Source organism: Rhinolophus sinicus, linkage group LG01, assembly GCF_036562045.2.
Source record: "Rhinolophus sinicus isolate RSC01 linkage group LG01, ASM3656204v1, whole genome shotgun sequence".
NCBI lineage: Eukaryota > Metazoa > Chordata > Mammalia > Chiroptera > Rhinolophidae > Rhinolophus > Rhinolophus sinicus.
The window spans coordinates 204,290,348-204,306,943 of record NC_133751.1 but is presented as its reverse complement, the minus strand read 5'-3'; the positions used below and the strand labels follow the sequence as shown (position 1 = coordinate 204,306,943).

Below are 16,596 nucleotides of genomic sequence, written 5' to 3'. Positions count from 1 at the left end.
TTCCTCAAATTGTTAAAAGTATTTCAGAGAATAAAGACTATTTCTACTTTTTCTTTTCTAATTCATTTATTTGTGATTAAATGTTATGTTTTCTCCCACTCTTCTTAAGTTTTGTTGGTGTTATTTTTCAATCTATTAATTTGAATAATATAGTGGTTAAAAGACTATGAACTATGGCTCTGCCACTTACTAGCTGTGAGTTAAAGTTTCTTACTTTTTCCATGCCTGTTTTCTCATCTATAAAGAGAGAGTAATAGTAGTACTTAACTCATAGGACTGTTGTGAAGATTAAATGAATTAATAGATGTAAAACACGTAGAATAGAACCTAGTGATAGCACCAGCAAATGCTATTAAATAAATATTATATATTATTATTATTGAATTATTTTCTTTATGTTTACTAATAAAGGTATATGGCTATGCATTTCACTCTGCGTGCAGCTTTGGCCATGTATTATTAGCCTTAATATGTAATGTTTTCATTTTCATTGTTTTCTAAGTGATCTGTGATTATATTTTTGAAAGTTCATTTTTCACCCAATAGTTATTTAACAAAAAGATTATTTGATTTTTTGGTTGTTAATTGCCAAGTGATTGGAACTTTCTGTTTAGTCTTTATATATTCATTTCAAGTTTTACTTATTGACAGACAACGGACCCTATAAAACTGCCACCAGGGAAATACTAAAGTCTTGGTTATTGTTGTTGTTCCAATTCAGGCATAAAAATACCTACTGTACGGGGTTGTTTTGTGATTCTGTGAATTAATATATACAAAGCATCTACCACAGGGTTAAGTTGACTCCTATGCCCATGACTCCCAAACATCACTAACAGATAACAATATTCTTTCTCACCCAGCCTGCAGCTGTCCTCACATCCTCCCCTAAAGTTGTCATGTGATATGAGACTGACCATCTTGCCATCCCTGGCTGAGTATCTAGTAACAACAATAAAAGCTACCATTCAATTAATTTCTCCCATAACAATACAAGGTTATTATTATAAAAATTCAGAGAAAGAATCCCTCTTAAGACTATGCAGCTGGAAAAGTAGTGGCTACTCTCACCCAGACTTCCCTGTCTCCCAAACCCATCACCCTCCCTCTCCACCACGCTGCCTCCTGGCAGACAATCAGGAAATGCCTCCCCACTTTCCTCTGCCCCTTCTGAACCTCAAATATGGTAACAGACACAAAAGTAAAATAAATTTTAAAAATATAAAGGACCACAGTAATTCCCCAAATCCTGACCACTTACTGCCTAAACTTCTAAGGAGTCCCAGATGGAAGCAGGTATAGATTACATTGGGATTTCTGAGCATCTGGCCCAAATCTTCTGGGTAGAGAACACCTGTCATTTAGGGCGTCCTCAAGTCACTGCTGTTTTCAAAATTCCACACTTTATACAAAGCCCCAATGCCTACCTTGTATTTTGAACATGAAATGCACCTTTGATGACTCTGTATGTGCTCACAGGAGACTTTGGGGGAGGGGACATCCCTCAACCCACATAATGCCAAATTAACCAGGGGCCACAGCATTAACTTCAATTCCTGTGAGTGTGGCCAAGGAATGAGGTATGGTAGCCAAGCTAAGCCCTCTTTGGATGTATTCAGGTCATGGGTGCACAGAATAAAGAACCTGATTCTAACGAATCTGCTGTGAACCAATTTTAATGAACAAAACGCATCCACTGGCAGCTCCTTCCTGGGGGTTGATTATGTCATCCTTGTTTTTAACTTGTGAGGCTCTAAAGAAAGGCCTTCCCTGCAAGGCCAACTTTCCCATGAGCTGACTCCATCCCAGAGCCCCAGGGTTCAGGCCAGAGCCCTACCCTACGGTCTTGCTCCCACGTGACCTCGCAGACCTCCTCCGTCCCACCTGTACCTCCACGTCACAGGTCCTGAGGAGGGTGTGCCTGTTGGAGACCATGCCCCAAGCCGCTATGCCAATAGCCGCGATGTTCTCCTCTGAGTTCCTGCTGATGGTGTTGTCTCTCACCACCTCCCCGATGTACTTCATCAGGCCGTAATGGGTGCCTCCGGTGAGAATCCACGCACCTGCCAACGAGGGGGAAGAGCACAGGCTCAGCTGGCTCTGAGGAAGGGTCCTGCACGTCCGTGCTCAGGACTCCTGAAGAAACCCCACCCCATGAACCCTAGGAGGCACCCCCCACTTTGGGGTGGGCCTGGCCTGGGACCGGATGGATGGGAAGGGAGGAGAGGAGGATCTCAGTGCTTCCAAACACAGATCAGGGTCCCACTCCAGAGCTGAAGCGTCACCTCTGGGAGGTGGGCCAGGGGATGTGCACCTTGAATCAGCCTCCCAGGTAAATCTTTCCACAGAAAACAAATGGCTGGCCTGAGCCCTTGAACAAGCGAAGCAGTGCCACCATGGACAGCAGAGCTCTCTGCTCCCAGACCGCCACCTCGGTGGGTCTGAGGGCTCTTCCTGGCATGACCCTGCGGCCTACGATTTAACTCTAATGACACAGTTTTGCACACTGCCAGTTTAAGGGTTACCTTTGATGAGCTTCACAACGTCAAGGGGGTAGCACGGTTTTGGGTTTGGTTTTGTTTTCAAAGTGGAAGTAAATAAAAGACCTAGAAAATGTTATTTAGTGTAATAATAGAACCTAAACTTGAACACGACCCTAGTCTGATATACTCCCCATTCAGGAATCCAGCCTGAGGGATGGTCCCTGGCCTGTCTCAATTAGTTCCGGTAATGGAAGCCTCGGGAATCTGGAGGCAGCTCTCCCCCCATAGTTAGAAAGTCTTCCTGTTCCCTATTTGTCTCCACTCTCTAACTTTACCACTGTCTTCGGCAATGAGGGAAAGCTCGCTGTCTGCCCACTCATTTGAGGGTCTCGCTTTTGCTAAGACAAGGCTTAATCATCTGGTTCTAGAGCATCTGGATCCCGCCTGGGAGCTGCACGGGAGAACGCCGCTCTGCCCCAGGAGACCTCGCGTGGTCCGAAGGACCAACTGGGCACGAAACCTCCGCCCGGGGGCGCGCAGACCTTTCGACTGCGCGATGTAGATCAGGCGGCTGAAGATCTTGCGCATGCGCGGCTTCAGGGCAAAGTTCTTGGCGCCTCCAGTGACAGAAATGACCAGGTTGGGCGTTTTCAGGTGCCAGTGCTGGGTCAGCAGCTCGTAGAGGGTTTTGGCGTCCGTGTCACAGGATAGTCGGATGTACTGCGGGGAAGAGGGAAAGCATCACGGTCCGCAGTGTTCTGACCGTCCCGGCTTAGCAGGCTTACCTGCTCCCACCGGACAGCAGGTAAGGAGGGGCCTAAGGAAAAGTGGAAGGAGATTGATAGGCCGAGGGTGTGTGGTGCCACCACAGGGCCTTTCAAGCTGAAGACTTTGGGACTTTATGCTAAAGGCAGCAGGGCACCAGCGAGGTGTTTTCAGGGGAGCAGAAAGAGGACAGGGTTTACATTTGAGGGCGTCCCCAGAGGTAGTGTGGCGGGACAGCACTGAGTGAGCGAGGGAGAGCTGTGGGAGGCTAGAGAGAGTGGGGCCATCCTAGGGCAGAGAGCCCGTGCAGACACAGCAGTGGGGGGAGCTGGGTCCCCTGCCGGGGCTGCCCCAACAGGCCTGGGTATGTGAGGAGTCAAGGTCACAGACAAAGGACACAGGAAGATTTAAGGAGATGCACTTGCTAATCATTCAACATCTTTGTAAAACCCTGTGCAAGAGCCTGCAGTGCGGGTGTGCAGAGGGGATGCCACCTAATGCAGGGCCTTACACGTTCTCAACAATGCCATCCCCCAAACTAAACTGGACGGTTCTCAATGGCCTTCATCTGGCCTCTTGCAGCATTGAGGGTCAAGGGTGTTACATGAGTGTCTGTGGTGTGTGGAGTAAGGCCGCTGGGTGACAAGCCCGCCGTCACCTGTTGAGTTTTCCAGTTGTACATAATATAATCCCAGCATTTTTACGTTTACAGGTTTATCTTTTTCTGCAATAGCTTTTGGATTGACTGCCCATCTCTCCCGCCTCCATACTAGACAGTTCAAGGTAACCCAAGGTAGCCCAAGTTGTGTCAGCGTGTGGATTAGCCATCTCGAGTAGAAAACCATTGCTTACCTTCCCTTTCTTCCCCATAGTCTCAAATTGAATATCCCCAAAAGCATCGGTCGGAAACTCCTTGGTGTGTTTCTTATAATTCCATTTCTCGTTTTGGTTGATCTGAGTGCCCTCTACGTGCTGGCTCTGGGCGTAGCCACACTTGCACACGTTTTCCCTGAGCACAATGACACGGATGGAAGGAAGAGATTTCATGTAACCTACTCAAATAGTTCACGTTTTTAGAATAAACCACACATGATTCGCTTGAGTAAACACAAAAAGAGATTTGACCATCAAGTCGTACTTTCCAACTATTTTCATCATCTCAGTGGATTGTTTAAAAACCACCTGGATGTCTATTGTCCATCCTAAAAAAAGTAAGCTTTGTGTTGAAAGTTAAGATATAAGGACAGCAAACCCTTCCCTCATGGAGTCTAGCCTCTGCATATGTCGCTATGACGTTATTATGGGTTAAGTCTTACAAATCTGGATTGTTCATAAAATACAGGAGCCCTGGGGTGGGTCTCAGTGCTGCAGTGCCATCCCTGCCAGTTTTCCCGGCCAGTAAAGCTCTCCTGAAGTGAGGTGAGCCCAGGAGAGAGGCGGTCCCCTGGCAGGGGCCCAACATGTTGCAAAAATCAGAGAGACCATCCTTTCTATACGGGACATAAGCTGCTTGGAAGACCTTCAATAATTTGGGATAGACAAAGACAAACTGTGCAATGAATGAACACGATTTCTTCCCATTAAAGTGCAACAGCACTAAATTTAATTGTTAAATGATACATATGCCTGATATGAAATTGGAATGGATGACAAGACAGGCAGTGAGCGGTGAAGCCTCTTCCTCCTTCTCCTTCCCCATATACTGCAATCATTCTACAAATATGGATTGAAAATCCACTCGGAGTCCGACCGGGCTGAGCTCCACGGCACCCGGAGATTAACAAGATGGGATTCGCCCTCAAGTTGCGATGACCTCTCGGGAAGAGCTGAGTACAACACCCGGCAGCGTGCAGCGAGGACCAAACCAAACACCTCCTTTTGTCCTGGCACAACCCCTCTCCACGCGGGCTCACTGAGAGGGCTGGAAAGGACGTGAAGCTTCCAGCTGGGCCTGGCACGTGGAACCTGCTCTATCCAGTGAGTTTACGTTACGGTGCCTGCCATAGTGCAAATCAAGGAATAGCAAAGGCAGTGGCAACAGAAGAGAAGCAAAAATGAGGTTAAAAAAAATTTTTTTTTTGACAAAACACTTCCATGACTGTTAGGTCCTCTGTCCAGGGCTGTGCTGCATCCTGAGTAAGGACCGTCATGTCCAGAGAGATGAACAGCCGCCATAACAAAAATTCTAACGTGGCCAAAGCCTCTGCCCCAGTGAAGCCCTGCTCACCCTCCTCCCGGTTTCTTCCGGCCTGTGCCACCCACTTGGTTCTCCCTGTTCTCTCTCCCATCAGTCTGAGGACAAGATTCAGAAGGTGCTAAGAATCCAATGGGGCCACTGTCGGTGGAGAGGAGACCAGAGTTCTATCCCAGAAAGCTGGAGAGTAGCAAAGTGAGAGACATGTTTGGCCAGGGGGCAGAGTGCTCCTTTTTCTGAGGGGTCAAAGGGATGATGGAGCAAGACAGTGCCACGACCCATGAGCGAGCAAATGTCCTCATTTGCCCAGGATACTCCCAGTAAACCCTGTTTTCCAAGCCCTAGTGGATCAGTGACTCCTTCATTCTTACCATGGCCCAGGTCCTACAATCAAATATGTGGTCATTCTAAGCACCAACCTACTAGGAAAGGTGTCCCCTGTGGCAGATGTGGGCCTGGCTAGGGTGCACGGACAGCACAGGAATCTATGCTCCAGGGACCCTTAGCACCTTTGTGCAGTACACAACCCGGACAACTACACATACATGGTGAGCCTGGAGCAAAGACTTCCTGGGCGGGCTGGGTCCAATAAAGGCATACAAACTGAGGAAATCTGTTAGGATTGGCTTCCAGCTAGGCTCTGTGTTTATCTTATACTCTCTGTTCCTAGCATACAAGCATTCAGCAAATATCCTCTGAATGATGAAGAAACAAACGAGTGAGTGAATACATTGATTGGTCTTCTTGTAAATAGTTTATATCCTCATCCATCCTCAGTGATTTTTGTTAAGAAAGTGTTTTTGCCTTCAAAAGATGGGCTTAAGTTTACATAGCTGTCATGACCATAGGATGGGCTATATCCTCAAGGACGTGTTCATTGAGGAGCTTATTTGAAAGATGGCAAAATGCAGAATTACTTCTATAAGCATTCTGTGGTCGTAGATCACATTTTTTGTTTTGCAAAATGATAACAGTGATATGCTTTTCTGGGACTGCTTCTGAAAAGACAGTGGGAGCAGAAACGAGTTGCTTTGGAGGCAAGTTTTAGGGCTGCTCCAGAAGCGGATGGAGTCCCATTGTAGCCAAGAGTCTACACCTACAAGAAAGTGGCTTCAAGTGTGTTCCATGAATTGAGTTCCTCTGCTAATAGAGAGCCTTTGGAAGTACTGGAAGCCTGGGGAAACGACCGAAGTCACACAGCAAAGAGATTTCATAATGAGAAACAAATGTATCCGGACAGGAATCTTTACAAGCGGCCCGCTCTTTGCTGGGAGTGATACATCAGTGTGGGTCCGGCCTGCACGCGTGATCACAAATGGACAAGAAGCCAGGCAGGCACCACAGCACAGATACCTGGAGGAGGGATGGGGTGACAGCGAGGAGAGATGGAGTGGACAGAGAACCCCAGGACCCTAGTTCTACCCTCAGACCAAGCCTGAACCCTATAAAGCTGCACTGTCGATAAGGTAGCCCCTAGCCACATGTAACTGTTTCATTTTCTATTTAAATTCATCAAAATTAAAATTACATGAACTCAGTTCCTTGGTTGTACGAGCCACATTTCAAATCTCAACAGCCCCATGTGGCCAGTGACTAGCACACAGCACCGTGAAGACATAGACTATCTATAGTGAAGATATTTCTGTCATGGCAGAAAGCCCCACCGCACAGAGCAGCTATAACGAAAGTGGAGTTCCTGTTTCTACCTGGAACCCAGCGGTGGAGCTGAAGAGGACAAGCCCAGATCAGGGGGCCCCACGCTAGGTAGCAACGTCTCAGAGGGCACCAGCAGCAGGGGCAACGGTAGGGCATCGCTCTCCAGTGGCCACCCAAGAAACAGACATCCATCCACAAGGGGTCAGCGTGGAGAGACGTGAGAGGTCTGCGCTCAGCACATGAGACAACCCCGCAGACTCTCTGCAGAGTCTTGGGCAGCCTATGTCAGCTAGCGTGGCAAGCAGCAGCACAATTAGGCTCTTCGCATTAACAGTCACTTCACTGGATTCCCTTGTTTGATGGGGAATTCAGAATAACAGCGTATAGGCACTACCTATGGAGAGATAAGAAATAATAAATATGGGGAAGTTCAAAGAGTCCAGCGTCTTGACCCTGGTCTACAGCCTTGTGTGTCTTTGGAGGAGGGAACTGGAAGACTCCACAGGGATCCTGTCCTCTGCTTGTGTTGTTGAGGGTGGACTGTTTGCCACATCTCCCTTCGTTTTGAGCCAGACGCAGGCTATCACCAAGCGCTACGAGGTTTCCCTATCTCGCACCCATCTCCCCTTCTGCTCATAGGAGCACCAGGATCTGCCTCTGAGGAATCACTGGGTCCCTGTGGGCACATGGCCCGAGCCTGGCCAGTCACCATGTTCTGTCCCTGTCCCCAGGGATCAGCACAGAGATGGACACGGGGCCCAGGTTCAGCCAATGAGAGCCGTGAACTGCAGCCCAGACTTTTGGTGGAATTACTAGAAATGAGGCACTCTTTCCCCCCCTGGCAAAATGGTAAGTTGTTAACACATAAGCCAAAGATATGGTGACCATTTTGCTGCCACTGTGAAGAGCCTGCCCACCCAGAAAATAGCAGAAACGACAGGTGGAAAGATACAGGGTCTTGGTGACATAAAATCCAGGATCTAGCTGTTCTTTTCAGCCATGAGGCCCCATTACCATCCCCTTTCATGCAGCCAATTACATTGGATATCTGCAACTGCCGTGTTTTCCCAAAAATAAGACTTAGCTGGACAATCAGTTCTAATGCATCTTTTGGAAAAAAAATTAATATAAGACCCGGTGTTATGTTATGTTACGTTACGTTACGTTATATAAGACCCGGTCTTACATTATTGTAAAATAAGACCGGGTGTTATACTAATTTTTGCTCCAAAAGACGCATTAGAGCTGATTGTCAGGCTAGGCCTTATTTTCGGGGAAACATGGTAAGAAGGTACTGACGCATACGGTCTGGCTGGGCAGTGTTGTCCTTAGGAAGGGTAGGAGCTGGGGATAAAAAGAACACTAGGAATCAGAAAACCTGGGTTCAGTCCCTCATCCATCTCCCATGGGCCATGGGACCTTAGATAACGTACTGAACACCCCTGGGCCGCATGCGCCTTGTCTGTCAAATGACAATAGCCACTAACTTATGGGGTGGGGGTGGTAGACTTAGTAATCAAGTACATCAAGTCTCCATGACATGGGAGAGGCCCAATAAATATTTGCTGAATGACTAAATGCATCCAAACTGTATTTTCCGCCAGTCAGACGAATAGATTAACTGCAAAATTTCTCAGTGAAACATCCAGGGAGTAGACAGCTGACCCATGGAGCTTATACTCTGTCAAGTGACTCTGATGGGTAAGAGCACACTGATGACAAAAGAGAGAGTCTTACTTTTCCTGATGTGCATTTTCTAATTCACACAGAGTAAGGAAACACATTTATTAAGGACTTTTTTATGCTCCAAAGCAATCTGGTGGGTATTTTCTGTGTTACCCCACTGAATCCTTACCACAACCCATACTTTGCTAGCATGTTAGGATAAGAGAACTCGGTGCAGAAGAAAATAATTGGCTCAAGGTCGTGCAGCGAGCAGGCAGCCAGGCCAAGGGTGGACTAGGGCTGATTCTGCCAGTGTTTGTCCTTCCACCTTTCTCTGTTCACTGGCTCCACTCAACAGGGGGTCAATGCTTTAATTATCAAGCACAGCAGTCACTATCCAACCAGCTAATAGCTAGACTCTTTCTGCCATCACCAGCAGGCAAAGGAGAAAAGGCAGAGAGGCGCAAGAGGGAAGGGAGGTAGGACCAACTTGTTTCCCTTGATCCTGGAGCAACTTCTGTGGGAAAGATGAGCCGTCAATCCATTTTCTCACTTGCTCATTAGCTAACATCCACTGAGGACCTCCTGTGGGCAGAGCTGCTCCCTGTGGCTTTCGTAACCCAGCCTCAATGCTCCAAGACACAAGCGGCCCACAGTAGGTAAACACCCGATCAGACAAAGGCTCAAAGCCGACCGCCTGACAGAGGAGCTAGTCAGATGGCACATGTGTCCATGCTCGGCATCACCTGCCAACCACTGTAACACAGCATATATGCTGCCACAGCCACTCGGGTGAGCGTGTGGGAATGCTGAAGGCGGCGACCTCCTGTCTTGGAGCCTCTCCCAAATATTGACAAAGCGAAGCACGTGAAGTAAAACGATTGCTGTAGGGACCAACTTCAAATTACATGATATATTCTTCCTGCTCATGCACCACTTCTGAGGATTGCAACATGGAAACAACTTGAATAATGAACTAGCGAGCATTTGTGTGTCTGTTGTAATGGATGTTAATAATTTATCTTTGAACATGGAAGCAAAAATGGAGGGAAAATGGATGCTTACGTGGCCTTAGAATCTTTGGTAAAGAAGACACACTCCCGTTTCTTAAAATTTGCTTGAATAAAATTCACCAAGTCCTTTGGAGAAAGAATATTGGACAACACATTACTGATGTATTCTCACCCCTGCTGTTAAAAATGAACACTAAAAATGACATAAACCTCCTACAAAGGACTTAAGAACTTACCACATATTCGTAGCATCCAGCATTCATTCATGCTTTTAGAGTATACAACGTTTTTTAAAAAGAGACATTTGTTTAAATTTTTATAGCTAAATGTAAATTTGTCTAAAAATTACTTAGAGCTATCTTGTAATAAATGTCATTCTATATATACAAATTCCATTTTCCGTCTCTAAGACGACCAGGGGAGTTTAATCACTGGCTGATAGTTTAGCATAAATACTGTATTATTGCAGATTCCATTCCTCTTATGCTTGCTTTTCAAAAGAAGATATAATCCCAACACTCTGTCCATCGTTGTTTCTCCCACCGTGTGCGAGGTGGTGGGGCATATCCCGGACCTAATTCTGACAAACAACAAAAGACTGGAAGCCAAAAACTTCCCTTTAATTGGCAGGAGCAAACTATTTGGAAACAGATGACAAATATTTCAAAAATACCAATACTCCTCAAAGTGGGAAAAGGTATTTATGCCGTGTATTAATCATACGATTGGTAAACGGAATGTATAAAGAACTATAAATCACTGAGAATGAGACAGACAGCCTAATGGGAAAATGGCAAAAGACTTGGGCAGGCACTGAACAAAAGAAGACATACAAACAACCCGTAAATGTGTCGAGAGAAGCTCAACCCCATCAGTGATGGGGCCAATCTGGTGAAACCACAAGGACGTCCCAGTGCATACCCAGCAGGTTGGAAGAATCCAAAAGGCAATTGACCCCCACATGGGTGCAGGGCAAGGCATTGGGATTTCACGCCCACTGTGGGTAGGTGAGTAAATTGGTAGGAGCATTCTAGAAAACTGGCCACCATTGCCAGTAAAGTGACATCCCTAGAAATAGTTCCTTGTGGAGAGAGAGGGAAGGTTGTCCCGTGAACGACCTGCAAGCTCAGAACGCCTGGCAGTGGGTTCGGGGGCTGAACCACTTCCCCCCAAATCCACCTCCCCCAGGTCACTGGGCACTGGCAGCTGGAGTTATCAGACTCCATGCAAGTTTGTCCTCCCAAGTTTGTCCTCAAAAGCCGGCTATGACTCTGTGTCCCCCACAGTGATGCCATCGCCAGCCATGAACCCCAAAAATGGGGGACGGGGCAGTCCGTCTCCTGGAACGAAGTTCACAGTGCTTTCAGCAGTTTCTCCCCTTGCCACCACCTCGCCCCCGGACATGCTAAGATATCATAGAACTGGGATCACGTGCCTCCTCTTCCTAACCTTTTGAATAGAAGTTTCCACATAAATTCTGTGTCTTAAACACGACCCCATGACAGAGGTGTTCGCCTCCACTGCCTGGCCTCAACCCAAAGAATGATTCCAGGAGCCCAGCTCACACATCCAAAAATGTCCAGAGTAGCATATCTCCTAAGAGCCAAACCTGGAAACCCAAATGTTCTCTCTCCCTCTCTCTCTCTCTCTCTCTCTCTCTCACACACACACACACACACACACACACACACACACCCTTAGTCTGGATAAAGGTGTGCACGTGGTGGAGGCTACACAGCAGTGAAATGAATTAACTGCTCCACATATCAACATGACGAATCTCAAAATATAACAGTGAGCAGCAAATGAACTCACAAAAGCATACTTATTGTATAATTCCATATATGTCAAAAACAGACAAAACTCAACCATACTGTTTCAGTAATACGTATTCGAGTCATAAACTTATATACAAAAGCAAGGAACGGCAGCACAAAATTCAGGGTCAAGCCTGCCTCTGCCGGGAGGGGAGAGACCGCACAGGGGGCGCAGGGGTCCTGGAGAAGGTCCATTCCTTAGGCTGGTGTGGGAACAAGAGTGTGCGTTTCATTATTCTTCCTTAAGCTGGACATTTACATTTGTGCATTCTTTTCTACAGGCAATAAAAATGTAGGAAGCAAAAATAATTTCCACACTCAATCTGAATGCAAATACTTTGAAAACCGGTAATGCCCATTCTTCCATGTGGTATTTTCTATCATCTTAACTAATTCTAAGTCTACTTAACACAAGTGAAGAAACTCACCAGATGTACAAGCTTGTGAAATCAAGGACCCTGCAGAACGGGTGGTGATAAAAACTGCTTTGTTGCTGAAAAATTTGAAAAGTCCCCAAGAATGCACTTTGCAGAGCTGTGTTCCTGGGGGACAAACGGGATCCCCCAGAACTGAGAGGTCCTTGGGTGGCCTCAGAAGTCCCACCCACGGGCCACCCGTATCTCTGAGGGGACAACCTGCAAGGGTGCAGGGGAGCAGAGAGTCCATCCAGAAATGCTGTGGAAGCAATAGAAAGACCCAGCCCTGTCCATCTCCCAAGACACCAACACCTGAGTCCACCCACGACCCAGAAAGGACTTTCCTGCCCTCCCAGGTGTCTCTCATCACTTGAAGCTGGAGGAGGAGAGTATTGGAGAGGCTACACTGTCCCTTGACCGCTGCTTGTTTCTCACAGGGCCAGGGCCCAGGAGACCAGGTATAAAGGAAAGCAGGTGCTTGGCACAGGGAATGGACAACACAGAGGCAGTGCCTGAGAGCCAGTGACTCCTTAAATACACAGTGGGGCTGGGGGCAAAGTTGTTGCTTGTTTGTCTTCTTACAGTTCAATGACATGTCACAAAGGCGGCCCATGGAACCACCAGCAAGATCAAAACACCCTGCCCAGCACAAAGGGCCTGCTTCCTGCTGGCACCCCACGAGAGTCTGGCTCACCCCGGAAGCAATGATGGGTGTGTCTCCACGTCTGGAAGGCAACAGTGATGCTGGCTTAGAACAAGTTAGAAGCTACAGCAAGAACAAACTGAGACACCAGCCTTAGCGTTAAAAACAATCCAGAACCAACAGGACTGCAAGCAAGAACACAAAGCTTAAGTAGTACAATAACTATTAAAAGTGTAGTATTTACATGCTCAGAAAACTCAGTTAAGAAATGCATTGTTTAGCAACTTATTAAGGTTACAGTAACAATCTTTTAAAAAGGAATGCTTGGTAAAACAACACAGGAGAAGATGCTTCTACCTTCAACAAAAATAGCCCACAGGACCTTTTTAAAGAAGGAGAGTCAGTGCCCAAATAATCCCAGTTGCCCAAGTGCTGCTTTCAGACATTAGCGCGTTGCCTGGGCGCCCCCCGACTCACGCTTTCGCTGTAGGACACATCTGTGCTCCGTGACACGTTGGAGTAGAGGGTGCGGGTGCTGTCCAGTGTGCCATTCCTTCTGTTTCTCATGCTGAGCCTGGCGCCCTCGAAGGACATCTGTGCTCCTGTGGAGAAAGGGGGTGGGGGGGGCGTGGGTTTCACGGGAAGCTTCAACCCAAAGCCCTGCCCCTCCACCCTCTCCGCTCAGCCACCTGCAGAGTGCCCCCACTCCGTCCCTGCCTGCCCGTGGGGGCAGCTGTACCCGTCCCATCCTTCTTCATCCTCCGTAAGCCAGCTGGAGTTTCCACCCTGCCACACATTTTCACGGATCCCCCACACCTGGGGCAGGGCCCTCCTGGGTGCCCCCTCTCCGTGGTGGGACGTGCATCACACACTGGAGGCTCGAAATAGCCACTCCTAAGGTAATGACCTTGGAGTGAAGGGAACTTACAGGACAAACTGTAACTAGCAGCTGTATTGGCCAGAAGATGTGGTTGTCAAATTTGCGGGGAAGGAATCCCGGCCCTGACCAAGGGAAGGGGGAGAAGGGCCTTGACAGACGGTGGCAGTGGGCCTGAGGGCCAGCGCGCTGCTCCTGGTCACCCTGAGCCTTGCAGCGGCCTGTGGGCCTGGGGTCGGGAGCTGGGGCGTCACAGGGGGCCCGGGCCCATGGAGATGCGTCCCAGGCTGCCCCCCTGCTCCTCTCACTCACAGACCCTCCCGTCCCGCACTGCAGGCGCCTTCTCTCCCTGTCGCCCAAACGCCAACTCAGAGCATAGCCCAGGCTGCAGACCAAACCCACCACTGGCTACCCCATGTCCCTGGGTGGCCCGCAAACACAGTAAACAAGACATTTCTAGAACGAAAGTTCATCCTTCCTGTACACCCCATCTCCCTAAGTCTCCTGGCACCAAGCTCCCCAGCCACCCGTGACACGACTGCTGTCGCTACCACCTCTGAGTGGCAGTGACAGCTCCTTCAGCCCCTCCAGTCTCTCCGCTGGCCCACGGCTGCGCCCCAGGCCCACGTGATTCCTGTGCACCAGGGCCTGCACCTCACGTGGGCCACGCCGTCCTGTCCCCGTCCCACCCTCTGTCCAGAACCCTCTTCCCCAGACCCCCGCTGTCTCGTTCATGCATCAGTTCTTCAGGGAGGCGCCCGTGACGCCCGGCTGCTGCAGGGGCCGGGGACCTGGTCTCGCTGCCCATCGTGACCACCCTAATTTGCTTCATGACCCGCTTGGCCCGTTAGCTGGCTGAAGCCAAGGACCAGACCCATCTCAGGCTGTACAGATATGTACAAACAGAGTGAATAATTAAATGAATAAACAACACCCCCACCCTCCTGATCCCCCTTGTGTTTGCAGACTTCAGCCCACATCACCTTCCATAACCCCCCCCCCCATGTGGAAAAGGCCCCCAGCCCACGGGGCCTGACCTCCACCCAGGCCAGCCTCAAAACACCCCCACCCCACCGAGGCTGGAAACTTCTTTAAAGCTCTCTCAGCATGGTCAGTCCAGGCTGTTTAACACAGTGAGTGCTTCTTTTACTTCTCTCCCCAGGCATTTCGAAGAGAGGTTCAGAGTATTAATTGGTACTTTACATACATTCTTGTAAAACCACAAATCAATCCTGCCAGGTCTTTACTGTGATCCCCAAACAGCAAATTGCTTCTAAGTAGGGCTCCGATGGTCAGGAAATGATTTCATTTGTCTCGCAGCAAAGCAGCTGCTTATTTTGTTGCAATGGAGTGAGTGTAGTTTTGCTTTCTGATCACATTTCAGTCAAACAAGACCTGGGAGAGCATGTAAAATGAGCAGCAAGCAGCCCTGTCCCGACTTCCAAATGCTGTTATGAGTATTAGCTTCTAACTGGTTTTCAGAGGCCAGTCGATATTCAAGGTGACTATGAATCTAGGCTTCCTTTACGACGTCTTACATTGTAGCAGATATTCCAGGTTTACTGTTATCAGTCAGCTAAACACATTCTGAAGACTTAGGTGTGAAAGAAGCTGGGGCCTCAGGAGAAGGGACAGAGGACCCAAGGACAAAGGGGCAAGGTCAGAAGCGGTCCCCAGGGACAGCCTGGAGAGTGAGAAGACAGGGCCCACAGGGGTCCCCCAGGAACCTCAGGAAAATGGGATGACAACCAGCAGGGAGAGGAATAAGTGAAAGTCACGCCAGGGAGGAATCAGTTGACGCTGAGGAAAAGGAATAAAATCACACCATGAGGTGAACAACACAAAACCCAGCAGGAAAATGGGCAACCGGCTAAAATCTGAACCCACCAAACGAGGGAACACAAACCACCACTAAACACAAAAATATGCTAAGCCTCCCGGGTAATAAACACAACAGAAGCCGGACACCAATGAAACACCAAGAGGAGACGGTTTCAGATGACAGTGTTTGATGCTGGGAAGACGGGTGATACGTGGGGTCAAATATGATTCAGTGGGGAGTAAAAATCACTGTACTGCCTGCAAAGCAATTTGGCCACAAGGTAGCAAAGCATTTAAATATCATCATGTTGACCCAATGAACTGGCTTTGGAGAATCTGGACAAAGAAATAATTAGAAATAAAAAAATTATTGTGCTCCAAAGATGTTCATTGCTGAGTTATTTATAAGAGGGACAATTGGAAACAACCTATATTTCCATCAGTACAACATTCCACCCAAAAGAAGTAAGAGGGTGGTGCCATGAGGCAGTATTTAAATGACATGGAAAAAATTATTATGATTCATGATGAGTCAAGAAAAAAAAAGCAGGAATATAGGCAAGAAATCCCAGTGGTTAAGAGCTCTGGCTTAAGAGACAGTGACCTTGGGTTCAGCCACTCACCCTGTGACCTTGAGTGTGTCCTTCAGCCTCACAGCTTCCTTAGAAAGGTGGCTTAACAACGTCCGGTGGAAGTAAATGTACCAAAATGTTAACCACTGCTCTATGTGGAAGGGTGGGCCTATAAGTGATTTTATTCTTTCACATTGTTTATATTTAATGCAAAATTAAATGCATTGTTTATGTAGTCTAGAAAATATATTTAATAAACAGGAAAGTATCTAGAGACCAGGCAAGGTGAAGATAACCAGTTTCAGTAAGTGGGAGCTGAGATCTTTCCTTCCATAGGAGCAAGTGGGGGAGGCGGCTGGAGGGAAGGAGAGGAGAGGGTGGATGGCTGCCTTGTTGTCTCTAAAGAGGTGGGATTGTGTTTAAATCTTGAGGGACAAGAACAAGCAGAGAGAGAGAGAGATAAAAGTACAGGGCAAATATAATAATATAATAGCAACTACGTGAGTAGAAGGTGTTTGTGGGTAGGTGGGCGTGGTGAAGTTAAGGGCACTAAAATGATAAACTGAAAGTACATGATAAATTGAAGCTAAAAGGAAAACAGGCAACAATAAGATAATAAATACTGATGACAGCCTCTGACCTTTTTCTCTCCGTCATGTTCTTGGAAATCCTTG

At 47.8% G+C, this 16,596-nt stretch overlaps 1 protein-coding gene across 1 annotated transcript in view; it reads right to left on the bottom strand.

The window, feature by feature from the left end:
• Positions 1-13,246, bottom strand: part of TRPM8 (transient receptor potential cation channel subfamily M member 8) — a 73,283-nt gene extending 60,037 nt beyond the window's left edge. The window contains exons 1-5 of the mRNA XM_019739743.2: positions 13,130-13,246; positions 9,829-9,902; positions 4,101-4,257; positions 3,026-3,203; positions 1,891-2,063 (exon numbers count right to left, since the gene is read on the bottom strand). Coding sequence (XP_019595302.2) covers positions 1,891-2,063; positions 3,026-3,203; positions 4,101-4,257; positions 9,829-9,902; positions 13,130-13,246 — 699 coding nt within the window. The remainder of the gene's footprint in view (positions 1-1,890; positions 2,064-3,025; positions 3,204-4,100; positions 4,258-9,828; positions 9,903-13,129) is intronic.
• Between the last annotated feature and the right edge of the window lie 3,350 nt (positions 13,247-16,596).